Source organism: Hylobates moloch, unplaced genomic scaffold, assembly GCF_009828535.3.
Source record: "Hylobates moloch isolate HMO894 unplaced genomic scaffold, HMol_V3 SCAFFOLD_4, whole genome shotgun sequence".
Taxonomy (NCBI): Eukaryota; Metazoa; Chordata; class Mammalia; order Primates; family Hylobatidae; genus Hylobates; species Hylobates moloch.
Window position 1 is genome coordinate 134,039,520 of NW_026652279.1, and position 17,367 is coordinate 134,056,886.

The 17,367-nt window shown below is 38.5% G+C and overlaps 1 protein-coding gene across 4 annotated transcripts in view; it reads left to right on the top strand.

The window, feature by feature from the left end:
• PIBF1 (progesterone immunomodulatory binding factor 1) overlaps positions 1 to 17,367 on the top strand; it is a 260,610-nt gene that overhangs the window by 113,901 nt on the left and 129,342 nt on the right. For all 4 annotated transcript variants that reach the window (XR_009213290.1, XM_032151003.2, XM_058437974.1 and 1 more), the window contains exon 12: positions 15,457 to 15,607. Coding sequence is in view for 3 of the 4 variants with exons in the window: in XM_032151003.2 (XP_032006894.1) it covers positions 15,457 to 15,607 (151 nt within the window). In the remaining variant the exon portion in view is untranslated. The remainder of the gene's footprint in view (positions 1 to 15,456; positions 15,608 to 17,367) is intronic.

A 17,367-nucleotide genomic window follows, 5' to 3' on the forward strand; every position in this document is an offset into this window, starting at 1 on the left:
GATGGGCGGCCGGGCAGAGGTGCTCTTCACTTCCCAGACGGGGCGGCCGGGCAGAGGCGCTCCTCACTTCCCAGACGGGGCGGCCGGGCAGAGGGGCTCCTCACTTCTTCCCAGACGGGGCGGCCGGGCAGAGGCGCTCCTCGCTTCCCAGTCGATGGGTGGCTGGGGAGAAGCGCTCCTCACCTCCTAGACGATGGGTGGCCGGGCAGAGGTGCTCCACACCTCCCAGACGATGGGTGGCCGGGCAGAGGCGCTCCTCACCTCCCAGACGATGGGTGGCCGGGCAGAAGCGCTCCTCACTTCCCAGATGGGGAGGCCGGGCAGAGGGGCGGCCGGGCAGAGACGCTCCCTACCTCCCAGACGGGGCGGCGGCCGGGCAGGGGCTGCAATCCCAGCACCCTGGTAGGCCAAGGCAGGCGGCTGGGAGGCGGAGGCTGCCGCGAGCCCAGACCACGCCACCGCACTCCAGCCTGGGCAACACCGAGCACCCACCGGGTGAGCGAGACTCCGTCTGTAGTCCCCGCACCCTGGGAGGCCGAGGCGGGCAGAGCGTTCGGGGTCAGGAGCTGGCGACTAGCGTGGCCAAGATGGCGAACGCGCGCCGGCAGGCAAAGGAGAAAAAACAGGCAGCGGTGGCGCGCGCCGGCAGTCCCAGGCAGTCCGCGGCGCCGGGCAGCAGCGAGACGAGGAGATTGCTGCCCGGGCCACAGAGGGAAAGAAAAGAAAGAAAGAGAAGAAAGAGAAGAAAGGGAAGAAAGGGAAGGAAGGAAGGAAGGAAGGAAGGAAGGAAGGAAGGAAGGAAGGAAGGAAGGAGGAAGGAAGGAAGGAAGGAAGGAAGGAAGGAAGGAAGGAAGGAAGGAGGCAGAATAGTCAATATTTTTAAAAGTACTTTTTAAAAAGAAATAGTGGAAATATATATCACATTTTAAAGTGTGTTCTGAGGCAAGAATAATTAAACTGCATACAAAATTAGTTCACAAATGGTATAAAATGTAAAGCCCCAAAACATATTTACATAAATTTAAGAATTTATACACGGTAAAGGTCATATTTCACATTAGTAGGGAAAGTATGGATTGGACAATAAATGATGCTGTGATAATCATTTGAATATTTAGAGAAAATAGTTGACTCAATACCTCATACCATATAGCAAAATTAAACTCAGATGGATTACTAGGCCGCATATATGTACAATATATAATATATAATATATATATTATATATATAGTGTGTGTGTGTGTGTGTGTGTGTGTGTAGCTATAAAGGTATGAGAAGTAAATACAGATGATCCAGGCGCAGTGAGTGACTCACGCCTGTAATCCCAGCACTTTTGGAGGCTGAGGTAGGTGGCTCACCTGAGGTCAGGAGTTCTAGACCAGCCTGGCCAACATGGTGAAACCTCGTCTACTACTAAAAAAATGTAAAAGTTAGGTGTGGTGGCACACACCTGTAGTCCCAGCTACTTGGGGGTTGAGGCAGGGAGGATTGCTTAAGCCCAGGAGGTCGAGGCTGCAGTGAGCTGAGATCACGTCACTGCCCTCTGGCCTGGGCAGCAGAGCAAGACTACATCAAAAAAATTTTTTTAAGTAAATACAGATGAAATTATATCTTATGTTTACTTTGGGAATTAATCTGTTAATCTGATGAAAGCAAGGAAAGAAATTAGGAAAAATAAAACCTGAATTTGTTTTTAAAATTCATAAATTTTAAAATTCATAAATTCATAAAATTCATAAATTTTTAAATTTATATTGAAACTTAATATTTAAAATAATATAAATAATATTAAAGGCAAATTAGAAACTGAAAAACAGTATTTGTGTTATATATGACAAAGGGCTTGTGTCCTTAAGTTTAAGAGATATTTTATCAAGAGGACATGCCTTCGCCTTCTACATAAATAAGTGGGAAAAAAAAGGAATGGACCGTTTCCAAGAAATGAAATGCAAATTGCTAATAAATAAATAAATGAAAATATGAATTCTCACTGATAATTACTAAAATATAAATTTAAACTTTTTTTTTTTTTAACCTTTAGATAGGTCTGTGTGTTGTTTTTAAAGTGCTGGCAAGAGTACCCTTAAGTGGGAAATCTCATGAGTTAGAAAATGAAACAGCCCTTCTGGACATTATGGTAATCTGTGTTAAAAGCCTTAGGTTGATCCAGATTGTGAATTTTAGATCCAGATTGTGAATTTTAGCTCCAGATCGACTGCAAGAACAAACCAGCAATCCTGAGAGGACCCACAGACCCTCTGAAGGAAGCGGACTGTTCCTGCAGGACCCGGGAGACACCCCAAATACTCTGGGAGGTGGAAAGCCTCGGGCAAGTTTTCAAGCCCAACTTGCTCTGGGCCTGGAAACAAGACTCTTGGGCTGTTGTGTGTGTGTGTGGGGGTGGGGGGGGGGGGGGGGGGGGGGGCGCGGCAGTGGGAGCGAGACCAGCCCTTCAGTTTTCATGGGAACTGGGTGAGGCCTGTGACTGCTGGCTTTCCCCCATTTCCCTGACAACCTGCGTGACTCAGCAGAGGCAGCCATAATCCTCCTAGGTACACAACTCTAGTGACCTAGAAATCTCATTCCCATTCCCGCAGCAGCTGCAGCAAGACTCACCCAAGGGGAGTCTGAGCTCTGACGCAGCTAGCCCTGCCCCCACCTGATGGTCCTTCCCTACCCACCCTGGTAGCAAAAGACAAAGGATGTATAACCTTGGGAGTTCTAGGACCCCACCCACTGCTGGTCCCTTTCCATACAGCTGATTCTTTCTGGAAAGCACCACCTCCTTGCAGGAGGCCAACCAGCACAAAAATAGAGCATTAAACCACCAAAGCTAAGAACCCTCATGGAGTCCATTGCACCCTCTGCCACCTCCACCAGAATAGGCGCTGGTATCCAGGATGGAGAGACCCACAGACAGTTCACATCACAAGATTGTGCAGAAACCCCCAGTACCAGCCTGGAGCTGGGTAGACTCGCTGGGTAGCTAGACCCAGAAGAGCGACAACAATCACTGCAGTTTGGCTCACAGGAAGCCACATCCACAGGAAAAGGGGTAGGGTACTATGTCAAGGGAACACCTCGTGAGGGACAAAAGAACCTGAACAACAGCCTTCAGCCCTTGACTTGCCCTCTGACAGAGCCTACCCAAATGAAAAGGAACCAGAAAACCAACCCTGGTAATATAACAAAACAAGGCTCTTCAACACCCTCCAAAAATCACACTAGTTCACCAGCAGTGGATCCAAACCAAGAAATCCCTAATTTACCTGAAAAAGAATTTAGGAGGTTAGTTATTGAGCTAATAAGGGAGGAACCAGAGAAAGGTGAAGCCCAGTGTGAGGAAATCCAAAAAATGGTACAAGAAGTGAAGGGAGAAATATTCAAGGAAATAGCTAAAAGAAAAAAAATTAAAAATTCAGTAAACTTTGGACATGCTTTTAAAAATTGCGAAATGCTCTGGAAAGTCTCAACAATAGAATTGAACAAGTAGAAGAAAGAAATTCAGAGCTTGAAGACAAGGTCTTCGAATTAACCCAATCCAAAAAAGACAAAGAAAAAAGAATATGAAAATATGAATAAAGCCTCCAAGAAATTTGGGATTATGTTAAACAACCAAACCTAAGAATAATCAGTGTTCCTGAGGAAGAAGACAATTCTAAAAGCTTGGAAAACATATTTGGGGGAATAATTGAGGAAAACTTCCCTGGCCTTGCTAGAGACCTAGACATACAAATACAAGAAGCACAAAGAACACCTGGGGAATTCACCGCAAAAAGATTTTCGCCTAGGCACATTGTCGTCAGGTTATCCAAAGTTAAAACGAAGGAAAGAATCTTAAGAGCTGTGAGACAGAAGCACCAGGTTTTCCTATAAAGGAAAACCTGTCAGATTAACAGCAGATTTCTCAGCAGAAAGCCTACAAGCTAGAAAGAATTGGGGATCCTATCTTCAGCATCCTCAAACAAAACAATTATAAGCTAATAATTTTGTATCTAGTGAAACTAAGCATCATAAATGAAGGAAAGATACAGTCATTTTCAGATAAACACATGCTGAGAGAATTCACCATTACCAAGCCACCACTACAAGAACAGCTCAAAGGAGCTCTAAATCTTGAAACAAATCCTGGAAACATCAAAACAAAATCTCTTTAAAGCATAAATCACACAGGGCCTATAAAACAAAAATACAAGTTAAAAATCAAAAACAACAACAAAAAAGTACACAGGCAACAAAAAGCATGATGAATGCAATGGTACCTCACATTTCAATACTAACATTGGATGTAAATGGCCTAAATGCTCCACTTAAAAAAGGTACAGAACCGCAGAATGGATGAGAACTTGCAAACTAACTATCTGCTGCCTTCAGGAGACACAGTAACACATAAGGACTCACATAAACTTAAAGGGGTGGAAAAAGGCATTTCATGCAAATGAACACCAAAAGCGAGCAGGGGTAGCTATTCTTATATCAGACAAAAAAAAACTTTAAAGCAACAGTGGTTAAAAGGGACAAAGAGGGACATTATATAATGGTAAAAGGCCTTGTCCAACAGGAAAATACACAATGGACCTAACACTGGAGCTCCCAAATTTATAAAACAATTACTAATAGTCCTAAGAAATGAGATAATCAGCAACACAGTAATAGTGGGGGACTTCAGTACTCCACTGACAGCACTAGAGAGGTCTTCAAGACAGAAAGTCAACAAAGAAACAATGGATTTAACTGGATTTAAACTGTACCTTGGAACAAATGGACTTAACAGATGTAAACAGAACATTTCATCCAACAACTGCAGAATACACATGGAACTTTCTCCGAGATAGACCATCTGATAGGCCATAAAATGAGCCTCACTAAATTTAAGAAAACTGAAATTATATCAAGCCCTCTGTCAGACTGCAGTGGAATAAAACTGGAAATCAACTCCAAAAGGAACCTTCAGAACCACACAAATACATGGAAATTAAATAACCTGCATCTGAATGAGCATCAGGTCAAAAATGAAATCAAGATGGAAATTAAAAAATTGTTTGAACTGAATGACAGTAGTGACACAACCTATCCAAACCTCTGGAATACAGCTAAGGCAGTGCCAAGAGGAAAGTTCATGGCCCTAAACACCTACATCAAAAAGTCTGAAAGAGCACAGACAATCTAAGATCACGCCTCAAGGAACTAGAGAAGTAAGAATAAACCAAACCCAGCAGAAGAAAGGAAATAACCGAGATCAGAGCAGAACTAAATGAAATTTGAACAACAAAAAAGAAATACACAAGATAAATGAAACAAAAAGCTGGTTCTTTGAAAAGATAAATAAATTTGATAGATCAGGCCAGGCACAGTGGCTCACGCCTGTAATCCCAGCACTTTGGGAGGCTGAGGTGGGCAGATCACGTGAGGTTGGGAGTTCAAGTCCAGCCTGACCAACATGGAGAAACCCTGTCTCTACTAAAAATGCAAAAAAATAAAATAAAGCCGGGCATGTGGCACATGCCTGTAATCCCAGCTACTCAGGAGGCTGAGGTAGGAGAATTGCTGGAACTCGGGAGGCAGAGGTTGCAGTAAGCAGGGATTGTACCATTGCATTCCAGCCTGGGCAACAAGAGCGAAACTCCATCTCAGAAAAAAAAAAAAAATTGATAGACCATTAACAAGATTAACCAAGAAAAGAAGAAAATCCAAATAACCTCAATGAGAAATGAAACAGGAGATATTACAACTGACACCACTGAAATACAAAAGATTATTCAAGTCTACTGTAAATATCATTACACACATAAACTAGAAAACCTAAAAGAGATGGATAAATTCCTTGAAAAAATACAACTCTCCTAGCTTAAATCAAGAAGAATTAGATACCCTAAAAAGACCAATAACAAGCAGCGAGATTGAAACGGTAATTTAAAAATTACCAAAAATAAAGTCCAAGACCAGATGGATTCACAGCAGAATTCCACTGGACATTCAAAGAAGAATTGGTACCAATCCTTTGACACTATTTCACAAGATAAAGAAAGAACCCTCCCTAATTCATTCTATAAAGCCAGCATCACCCTAATACCAAAACCAGGAAAGGATACAACCAAAAAAGAAAACTACAGACCGATATCTTTGATGAACATAAATGCTAAAATCCTTAACAAAATACTAGCTCACCAAATCCAACAACATATCAAAAAGATAATCCATCACGACCAAGTAGGTTTCATGCCAGGGATGCTGGATGGTTTAACGTACGCAAGTCAATAAATGTGATAACCACATAAACAATTAAAAACAAATTAAAAATCAACAGATGCAGAAACAGCGTTAGACAAAATCCAGCATCACTTTATGATTGAAACCCTCAGCAAAATCAGCATACCTTAACGTCATAAAAACCATCTATAACAAACCTACAGCCAACATAATACTGAATGGGGAAAAGTTGAAAGCATTCCTCCTGAGAACTGAAACGAGACAAGGATGCCCATTCTCACCACTCTTCTTCAACGTAGTACTGGAAGTCTTAGCCAGAGCAATCAAACGAGAAAGAAATAAAGGGCATCCAAATCAGTAAAGAGGAAGTCAAACTGTCCCTGTTTGCTGACCATATGATCGTTTACCTTGAAAACCCTACGTACTACTCCAGAAAGCTAGAACTGATAAAACAATTCAGCAAAGTTTCCGGATACAAGATTGATGTACACAAATCAGTAGTTCTTCTATACACCAACAGCGACCAGGCAGAGAGTCAAATCAAGAACTCAACTCCTTTTACTATAGCTGCAAAAAAATAAAATACTTAAGAATATTCCTAACAAAGGAGTTGAAAGACCTTTACAAGGAAAACTACGAAACACTGCTGAAAGAAATCATAGATGGCACAAACAAATGGAAACACATCCCATGCTCACGGATGTGTAGAATCAATATTATGAAAATGACCATACTGCCAAAAGAATCTACAAATTCAGTGCAACCCCCATCAAAATACCACCATCATTCTTCCCAGAGTTAGAAAAAAACAATTCTAAAATTCATGTGGAATCAAAAAAGAGCCCACATAGCCAAAGCAAGACTAAGCAAAAAGAACAAATCTGGAGGTATCACACTACCTGATTTCAAACTATACTATAAGGCCATAGTCACCAAAACAGTGTGGTACTGGTATAAAAATAGGCACATAGACCAATGGAACAGAATAGAGAACCCAGAAATAAACCCAAATACTTAACAGCCAACTGATCTTTGACAAAACAAACAAAAACAAAGTGGGGAAAGGACACCCTTTTCGACAAATGGTGCTGGGGTAATTAGCCACATGTAGGAGAATGAAATTGGATCCTCATCTCTCATCTTATACAAAAATCAACTCAAGATGGATTAAGGACTTAAATCTAAGACCCAAAACTATAAAAATTCTGGAACCTAACATCAGAAAAACTCTTCTGGGCATTGGCTTAGGCAAGGATTCCATGACCAGAAACCCAAAAGCAATTGCAATAAAAACAAAGCTGGCCAGGTGCAGTGGCTCATGCCTGTAATTCCAGCACTTTGGGAGGCCAAGGCAGGCAGATTACATGAGGTTGGGAGTTCAAGACTAGCCTGACCAACATGGTGAAACACCATCTCTACTAAAAATACAAAATTAGCTGGGTGTGATGGTGCATGCCTGTAATCCCAGCTACTCGGGAGGCTGAGGCAGGAGAATCGCTTGAACCCAGGAGGCGGACGTTCCAGTGAGCCGAGATTGTGCCATTCCGCTGCACCCTGGGTAACCAGAGCGAAACTCCGTCTCAAAACAAAAAGCAAAAAACAAACAAAAAAAACAAAGCTAAATAGCTGGGACCTGATTAAAGAGCTTTTGCACAGCAAAAGGAACAGTCAACAGAGTAAACAGACAACCCACAAAGTGGGAGAAAATCTTCACAATCTATATATCTGACAAAGGATGAATCCGGAATCTACAGTGAACTCAAATCAGTAAGAAAAAAAACAATCCCATCAAAAAGTGGGCTTAGGACATGAACAGACAATTCTCAAAAGAAGATATACAAATGGCCAGTAAACATGAAAAAATGCTCAACATCACTAATGATTGGGGAAATGCAAAACAAAACCACGATGCAGTACCCCCTTACTCCTGCAAGAATGGCCATAATCAAAGAATCAAAAAGCAGTAGGCTGGGCACAATGGTGCACGCCTGTAATCCCAACACCTTGGGAGACCGAGGCAGGCGGATCACCTGAGGACAGGAGTTCGAGATCAGCCTGGCCAACATGTGAAACCCTGTCTCTACTAAAAATAAAAAATTAGCCAGGCATGGTGGTGGGTGCCTGTAAACTCGAGAGACTGAGGCAGGAGAATCACTGGAACCCGGGAGGAAGAGGTTGCAGTGAGCCAAGATCATGCTACTACGCTCCAGCCTGGGTGACAAGAGCGAGACTCCTTCTCAAAAAAAAAAAAAAAAAACCAACCAGTAGATGTTGGCATGGATGCGGTGATCAGGGAACACTTCTACATTTCTGGTGGGAAAGTAATCTAGTACAGCTGCTATGGAAAACAGTGTGGAAATTCCTTAAAGAACTAAAAGTAGAACTACCATTTGATCCAGCAATCCCATTACTGGGCATCTACCCAAAGGAAAATAAGTCATTATTTGAAAAAGATACTTGCACACACATGTTTATAGCAGCACAATTTACAATTGCAAAATCGTGGAACCAACCCAAATACCCATCAATCAAATGGATAAAGAAACTGTAGTGTATGTATATATGCATATATATATGTATATATACACACATGTGTATATATACATGTATATACACACATGTGTATATATACATGTATATACACACGTATATATACATGTATATACACACGTATATATACATGTATATATACACACGTATATATACACATATATGTATATATACACACATGTATATATACACACATATATGTATATATACACACATGTATATATACACATGTGTGTATATATACATATATATGTATATATATGATGGAATACTGCTCAGCCATAAAAAGGAATGAATTAACAGCATTTGCAGTGACCTAAATGAGATTGGAGACTATTATTCTAAGGGAAGTAACTCAGGAATGGAAAACCAAATGTCACATGTTCTACTGATATGTGGGAGCTAAGCTATGAGAACACAAAGGCATGAGAATGATACAGTGGACTTTGGGTACTTGGGAGGAAGAGTGGAACGGGGAAAGGGTAAAAGACTACAAATATAGTGCAGTGTATACTGCTCCGGTGATGGGTGCACCAGGATTTCACAAATTACTGCTAAAGAACTTACTTGTGTAACCAAATACCACCTGTACCCCAATAACTTATGGAAAAATAAATAAGGGCCATGTGGCTTTAAAAAAAAAAAAAAAGAATTGATTGTTGGCATCTGAGCCTATAGTCTCTGCATCAGTAGGCAATATACCAAGTGGGTGGTATTAACCTTTCCTCAGCTTTTAAATATTAAGTAAACCCCCAAAATAAAATGGAAAGAAAAAAAGCTGATCCAGTAATTTTACTTAAAGGAATTTTATCTAAGGAAATAGAGATACGTATAAAGGTTTATATAAATGATGCATGTCGCAGCATTATTTATTATGTAAAAATTGGAAGTAACTTAAGTGTCCAACAGTAGATAAAGTTTTCAATTAGCATATTATAAATTGTATATTTTGCTGTGTCCATGTACTGCATGTTCTTGGGTATTTTAGATTTGGGGAAAAGGCTAATTAAAAACATGGAATGAAGGATGCAGTTAGGAAATTAGTATGGTCTTGACTATGGTTTACATGTTCAGTAAAAATAATCAATATACATAGAAAAACATTTGAAGGAAATCTTTTTTTTTTTTTTTTTTTTTTGAGACAGTCTCACTCTGTCTCCCAGGCTGGAATGCGGTGTCGCAATCTCGGCTCACTGCGACCTCTGCTTCCGCGGTTAAGCCATCCTCCCACCTCAGCCTCCTGAGTAGCCAAGATTACAGGCGTGCACCACCACGCCCAGCTAATGTTTTTATATTTTTCGTAGAGATGGGGTTTCACCATGTTGGCCAGGGTCATCTCAAGCTCCTGACCTCAAGTGATTCCCCCTGCCTCAGCCTCTCAAAGTGCTAGGATTACAGGTGTGAGCCACTGCGCCCAGCCAAATATATCCAGATATTAAAGTTTATTTATAAATGGTATAATTATGGATGATTTTTATTTCTTCATTCTCCCCCCTAGACTAAGACCTTTTTAAAAATATGCTCCTAGGTCTCAGCCAGAGCCTGGCACATAGTTAATTGAATTGATAGTATGCAGTGCTTTGTAACTGTCTATTAGGCAGTAAGCACTGTCCTGGGCCCAATTACACACACAAATTTTAAGAAATGATTCCTATCTTCAGGAAACTAAGAATTTTGAACAGGGCTTTGAATAGAGCTTTCTGTAATGATAGAAATATTCTATATCTGCAGTATCCAGTTCAGTAGCCACTTGCCACGTGTGGTCATTTAGCACCTGAAATATGGCTAGTGCACTGAGGAACCAAGCTTCTTTAGTTAATCTTAATTAAATTAAATCTGAAATTAGCTACATGTATTTAGTGACTCTGGTATTAGACTGCATGCTCTAGACAATTAACCAGAGCATATGCATCCTTACTGTTAGGCAGTGGTAGGATTTGAAAACTTTTCTCCTTAGTTTTATCATAAAAGAAAAATGGAAGGTATTTTCTGCCCAAATAGAATTTCTTCTGGCAGTATTGGGTAGGGATTGGCCTGTGGGCTTTAGGCTCAACAGGCCTAAGATTTGAACCCAGTTACTCACCACTCTCTGGATAAATTACTCATTTTCTTTGGGAATAATAATAGCAACTGCTTCATAATGTTGTTATATCTGTTTGGCTCATATAAAACAACCATTTATGCTCAGTACCAATTCATAGAAATCCTCAAAATATTGTTTTGATGCTATAGAATTTTGTTTTAGTTAAGTTGGGAAATGCTAGGAAAATGGAAGTATCCTTTCCCAAAAGATAATTATTTGTTGGGTAAAAGATATTTTTTTTTTCACTTTTCAGATCCCATAATAGTGTGCCCACTAATAAACTCAAGTATTTTATCTTCCAGTTTTCCTTTCTGCATATGAAGGTTTATTTTAAAGTTACAAAAATATGAAATTATAGGTCATTAAACAGAAACTACAATGCAAAGAAACTGAAAGTTATTCAATTAGAAGCCTTTCTCAATTGAAAATCAGATATTAGTTTCCCCCAAATTATAATGCAATTCAATTACAGGATAAATATAAAATAGAACTGGTTTGTCTTTATTTTGGAAATACATGTGTTGCATACGTTTGTCATTTATCCAAAATATCAAAAATTTTTTTTTTTTTTTTGAGGAGGGGGAGGAGTCCTGCTCTGTCACCCTGGCTGGAGTGCAGTGGCACCATCTCAGCTCACTACAACCTCCACCTCCCAGGTTCAAGCGATTCTTGTGCCTCAGCCTTTCAAGTAACTGAGACCGCAGGCGCACACTACCACACCCAGCTAATTTTTGTATTTTTAGTAGAGACGGGGTTTTGCCGTGTTGGCCATGCTGATCTCAAACTCCTGACCTCAGGTGATCCACTTGCCTTGTCCTCCCAAAGTACTGGGATTACAAGTGTGAGCCACCATGCCTGGCAAAATATTTCTTTTTTAATGGCATTCATTTGATATTTTAAGACCACATAATACAGAAAATACACTTATAATACTAGGTGACAATATTCCTTTACACAGCTGTATGCACTAGATTTTTTTTAATGTATAAGGTGAGAATAAAAGATTTTGAAGAAATACACCATAAAGGGGGGTTGTTAACTAACAAATCAGCCTTGACTCATTTTAATGTTTTATTTCTACTTTTTTGTTCTAGAGAAGTTGTATTATTTAATATGGCACAACTAGTAAGTGACTGAACTGTGATTAGACCTTAACACCTGACCAACCTCACTTTTTTTTTTTTTTTGAGACAGTCTCTATCACTCAAGCTGTAGTGCAATGGTGTGATCTCAGCTCACCGCAACCTCTGTCTCCCAGGTTAAAGCGATTCTCCTGCCTCAGTCTCCTGAGTAGCTGGGATTACATGCGCGCACCACAACGCCCGGCTAATTTTTGTATTTTTAGTGGAGACAGGGTTTCACCATGTTGGCCAGGCTGGTCTTGAACTCCTGACCTCGTGATCCGCCCATCTCAGCCTCCCAAAGTGCTGGGATTACCGGCGTGAGCCACCACACCCAGCGTAAATCCCATACTTTTAACTACCACAATATTTAATATTTATTACAGTAATCTCTCCAAGATTACACTTCTGGAAATTACTCTGATTAATGAAACTAATTAAAGGGCCTCAGAAAATAAAGCCTTAGTGAAAAACATAAAAATATATTAAATATATGTATGTTTAAAAAGACACAAGCAAAATTTGTAGATGATGTCTACTTATAAAGCAGATCAACGTTCAGTATTTAAAACTTTTTTCATATACTTTCTTCAGGAAAATGCTGTAGAGTCATAATCTGTTGCAGGTGATTCTCCCACACATCCTTTTTTATTCCCTTTAGCTGGTTACAAACAAAATTGATTTTATAACCTCCAAAAAATTGCAACTTGCAGTTTGCAAAGGACTCTCATAGACCTGTCCACTTGGTCTCTGGATGCAGGTGACTAGTAATTATTACGCTTTGTTTAAAGGTCATATATGGAAAAACACCTTTCTAAAAAATGTTGTGGTTCTAAAGATTCTGGTTGATAAAACTGAGGCTTGAGGAAATTTCTTAACATTGTGTGCCCCTATTAAACTGAAGCCTTGAGAAGGCAGAGAGATTATTCATTTATCATTGTGTCAGCAGTGCTTAACACAGTGCCTCTCATAATGAATCCTCAATAAATACTTGACGAATGAATGGTTTGATTAAGAATAATGTAGTATAGTTTGAATCTTTTGGTGGGGGGGGATTCTAGAAAGTATTTTTAAGACAATTCTTATTTATAATTAATTTATAGAGAAATAATTTCATGATGGTAAAGATAATGGACTTTTTTGGGCTTTTACCCAATATTCTCATTGATTGTTAACTTGGAGATTATTTATTTTTGCTTAATTATTAATTTGCAAAGGCTCCCAAAGCATTGGCTTTATATATTTGTCTCTGTTTTAGGCAAAATTATAATTTTGTATTATCATTATTTAATCTTTGTATTATCATTCAGTTAATACATGTATTATTCAAAGGAAGGAAAATTTTACTCTGAGAACTTTATATTTAATGGATTCCTAAAATTAATGGGCTTATTTTATGTATCCATGTTTAAACTGAAATGTTCATGTATTGATTTTTATTAAAACAAATCTTTAATATTATAGCCTACCATGGGTCCAATAGTCAAGTTCTCTTTGGCTTTTCAGGAGCAGTAATAGGTTTACTTATAACAACCACTCAGACAAATCCACAGAAACAGAAAATTCTCTAATATGGGTTACTAGAGGTATTGGGAGATACCCCACATCAGTAGTTTTTCGGGACCTCTCTTTCACATTATGAAGATATTTTTAAAATTGCATCTCTCATAATGCTTTTTAAATCTCTCCTTAAAATAATACCTTATAAAATATCCCATCTTCAACATTTTGATTCCTTATCTCTAATCATTTCTCCTGTTTTTCTTCGTGTGGTGCTTTTGCAGGGGGAAGTGGGGTACAAATGAAAAAGTATCAGCTCTGCTGTGGGAATAGTCATTTAACACTGCCTTTACTGATTCTCTCTTTTCACAGTGGAATTAGTATCATCAGCCACCAGATTCTTAATGAATTACATCCCAATGTAATGAACTCCATGTAAGCCCCAGATAATTTCACTGAGCAATGATTTTTTTTTAATGAATTAACAAGTTTCTAGAAAACACATTCCCAACAAGCAAGAAGAAGAAATAATGCTAAAACACACATTTTGTTTTTTCTGACCCAACCAGAGCCAGTGGAAATCACCATAAAAATGCTGTTCCCATTTTATTCCTTCTCCACTCTCCAAAGGAATGTATATGGAGAGTGAGGGATAATGTTTTGTTTACTTTGGGGGAAAGTTTTGCTGAAAATTGAAGGAAATGACCTGAAGTTAAGGAAAAATATAATTTCTGCTCATTGAGAACTGTAAATAGGTCTTCCTTCTCCCTTTTTCCACATCACAGAAAACATAATCATACGTATTTTTGTACTGTGAACTTTATGTCATTAGAGAAAATAGTTGTCTTTAGAAGTGTTTAATTGTAGAGAATTCAAGATGATTAAATTAGTGGAACTCTATTTGCATGAACTATTTCATGCAGAATTGTCATATAGTTATATTTCTTACAGTAGCAATAGTACTTTTCAACACTATGTTCTAGGTACTCTGCTAAGCACTGTAAATTTATCATCTCATTTAATTTCTTTCAGCAGTGTTTTAAGGTAAGCTTATAAAGAATAAGTAATTGCCTAAGATCACAGCTAGTAAGTGTCAAAGCCATATTGAAATCCAAATTTTTCTGGCTCCAAACCATATTCACTGTAGTAGTCTGTTGCCTCTCAGGAAACAGTATATTACTTATGCTGTATTAGAAAGCAGGTGTAATACCACTCCATAATTTAGTCTGTAATAGTAAGCATTCCAGATAATTGGAATTTAAGCATTAAAACATTTCCTTATCACTAGAGGCATCTCTTTTTTTAGTTAATTTATTGTTGTCATCATGGTGTTTCGTTCAATGAATTACCATTGGAGTGTAGGATTTTTTGCTTGTATAAAAAATGACTCCAATTTCCATGCCTTTTGCATCTCATTTTTAATGTGTTTTAGTTGTTCACAAAGGCATTTTCTGATACTGCCTCAAGCAGCACTTCACATTTACCTTTTGATTCCCTGCTTTGAATTTATGACTGTTCAGAAAACCAAAAATGTTATTAAGATCATAGTAAGGGTAGATTCAATAAGCTCTGATTGAAAATTGAAGGATTTATTGTCAGTACATCGTTTTTACAAACAGCTTTGTAAGCCTCTGTCAAATAGCTTTGATTGCCAGATAAATGACCTCTATTTGTAAATATGACATTGTATTTTTTAAAATTCTAACAAGCAAATGCTAATATTACTCCTATAATTATTCCTAATTTTAAATTCATTTTTTATTCAGCTTATTAAATAAGGATAAGGTACTTCATAATTTTCAGTTAAAAACAACTGAATTATTTACCTTAGAAATAAATATATTTAATTTCCTCATTAGTCATCTTAATTGAGCTACTTTCTCTTAATATTTAAATAATAAAAAAAGCCTATGTATGTCTTTGCATCATGTTTTTGTCTTAACTGTGCACCTATTTAATTCTGCCTTTGTAATTCTTCTCTTTCCCTATTAGGTTTTAACCAAAGAATTTTATAGTCTCCAAGCCTCTTCTGAAAAACGCATTACTGAACTTCAAGCACAGAACTCGGAGCATCAAGCAAGGCTAGACATTTATGAGAAACTGGAAAAAGAGCTTGATGAAATAATAATGCAAACTGCAGAAAGTAAGTCTTCACCCACACACACATGCACAACTTTTTTTTTCTGGCAACAAAAGACTCCTGACATTATTTCTAAAACTTCTTTGGGACCAGGCACGGTGGCTCATGCCTGTAATCTTAGCACTTTGGGCAGCCAAGGTGGGCAAATCACTTGAGGTCAGGAGTTCGAGACCAGCCTGGCCAACATGACGAAACCCCATCTCTACTAAAAATACAAAAAACAATTACCCAGGAGTGATATCGGGGAATCCCAGCTGCTCCAGAGGCTGAGGCAGGAGAATTGCTTGAACCCGGAAGGCAGAGGTTGCATTGAGTCGAAATCATGCCACTGTACTCCAGCCCAGGCAACAGAGTAAAACTGTCTCCAAAAAAAAAAAAAGAAAAAAGAAAAAATAAAACTACTTTGGTATATTTTCTTGAAATATAATTGGTGACTATTTCTAAATAAAATTCTGTATTTCAAATATTCGTTCATCTTCATCTTAGAAATTGCAGTCAAAAAAGAAACAGGTTAAATATGATAGCTTTTATCTTTTTAATTTTTTATCAAATTCACTTATTCCAGAATTGTTAAGTATTTACATCTGTCAGGAACTGGGGATTAGGAGTTCATGGAAATAATTCCCGTCTCAAGGGATTTCTAATCTACTGGGAGAGATGAACATAATAACAAATAATTAGAGTAGCAAGATAAATGCTATAAGCAAAAAATATGCAATTCTCAGTGGAAATACAAAAGAGATCATTAATTAATCCCACCTTTAAAGGAGGCGAGGAATATCTAAGAGGGGAGATGACACTGCAATTAGTCTTTTTTTTTTCTTTTTTTTTTTTGAGATGGAGTTTCACTCTTGTTGCCCAGGCTGGATTGCAACGGTGTGATCTCAGCTCACCTCAACCTCTGCCTTCCGGTTTCAAGCGATTCTCCTGCCTCAGCCTCCGAGTAGCTGGGATTACAGGCATGCGCCACCACACCCAGCTCATTTTGTACTTTTGGTAGAGACGGGGTTTCTCATGTTGGTTAGGCGGTCTCAAACTCCCGACCTCAGGTGATCTGCCCGCCTCGACCTCCCAAAATGCTGGGATTACAGACGTGAGCCACTGTGCCCAGCCTTGGAATGAGTCTTGAAGTACAAATAAAAATTCATTTGATGGTACTGTGTTATAATCTTTGATCTTTAATTTCTGTTTTCCTTTTTTCTTGTTTTCCGCTCTTGTTATCTTCCTGTCTTATCCCTGACATTAATAAATATTTTAAATTAACATTTCACCATTGGCTGTGATGTTTGCTACAGTACATTATTTGTGTTCAAAAGTCAGATAACCATGGCATTCTTATAAAAATGGGTTTAAACTTCAATTGAAGTTGAATTTGAATCTAGGTAGGGTTCTAGTTGTTTTAGGCGCATTTTTGCATAAGGACTGTATTTACTTGTAGGCCAATGTAAGAAAAACTTTTATTTCTTTCCTATCATTGTCCTATTTCCCATTTCCAAGGTCAATGTCTGATAACTGCAATAGATTTTAAATTTATCTTCAGTTTCTTCACTGGAGTCAAAGTAATCTTCGTAACATTCAAATTTTCATATCATATGCCGCTTTAATGACTTTTATTGTCTTCATTAAGACAATAAAGTCAAATTTCTTTACATGACTTCATGATTAGACTCATGTTTATCTTTCTGCTTTTCATATCTTGCCATTCCCCTCCATATCATATTATTGTTTTGAAAGTTTCATACTCTTTCTTATCTCCATAACTT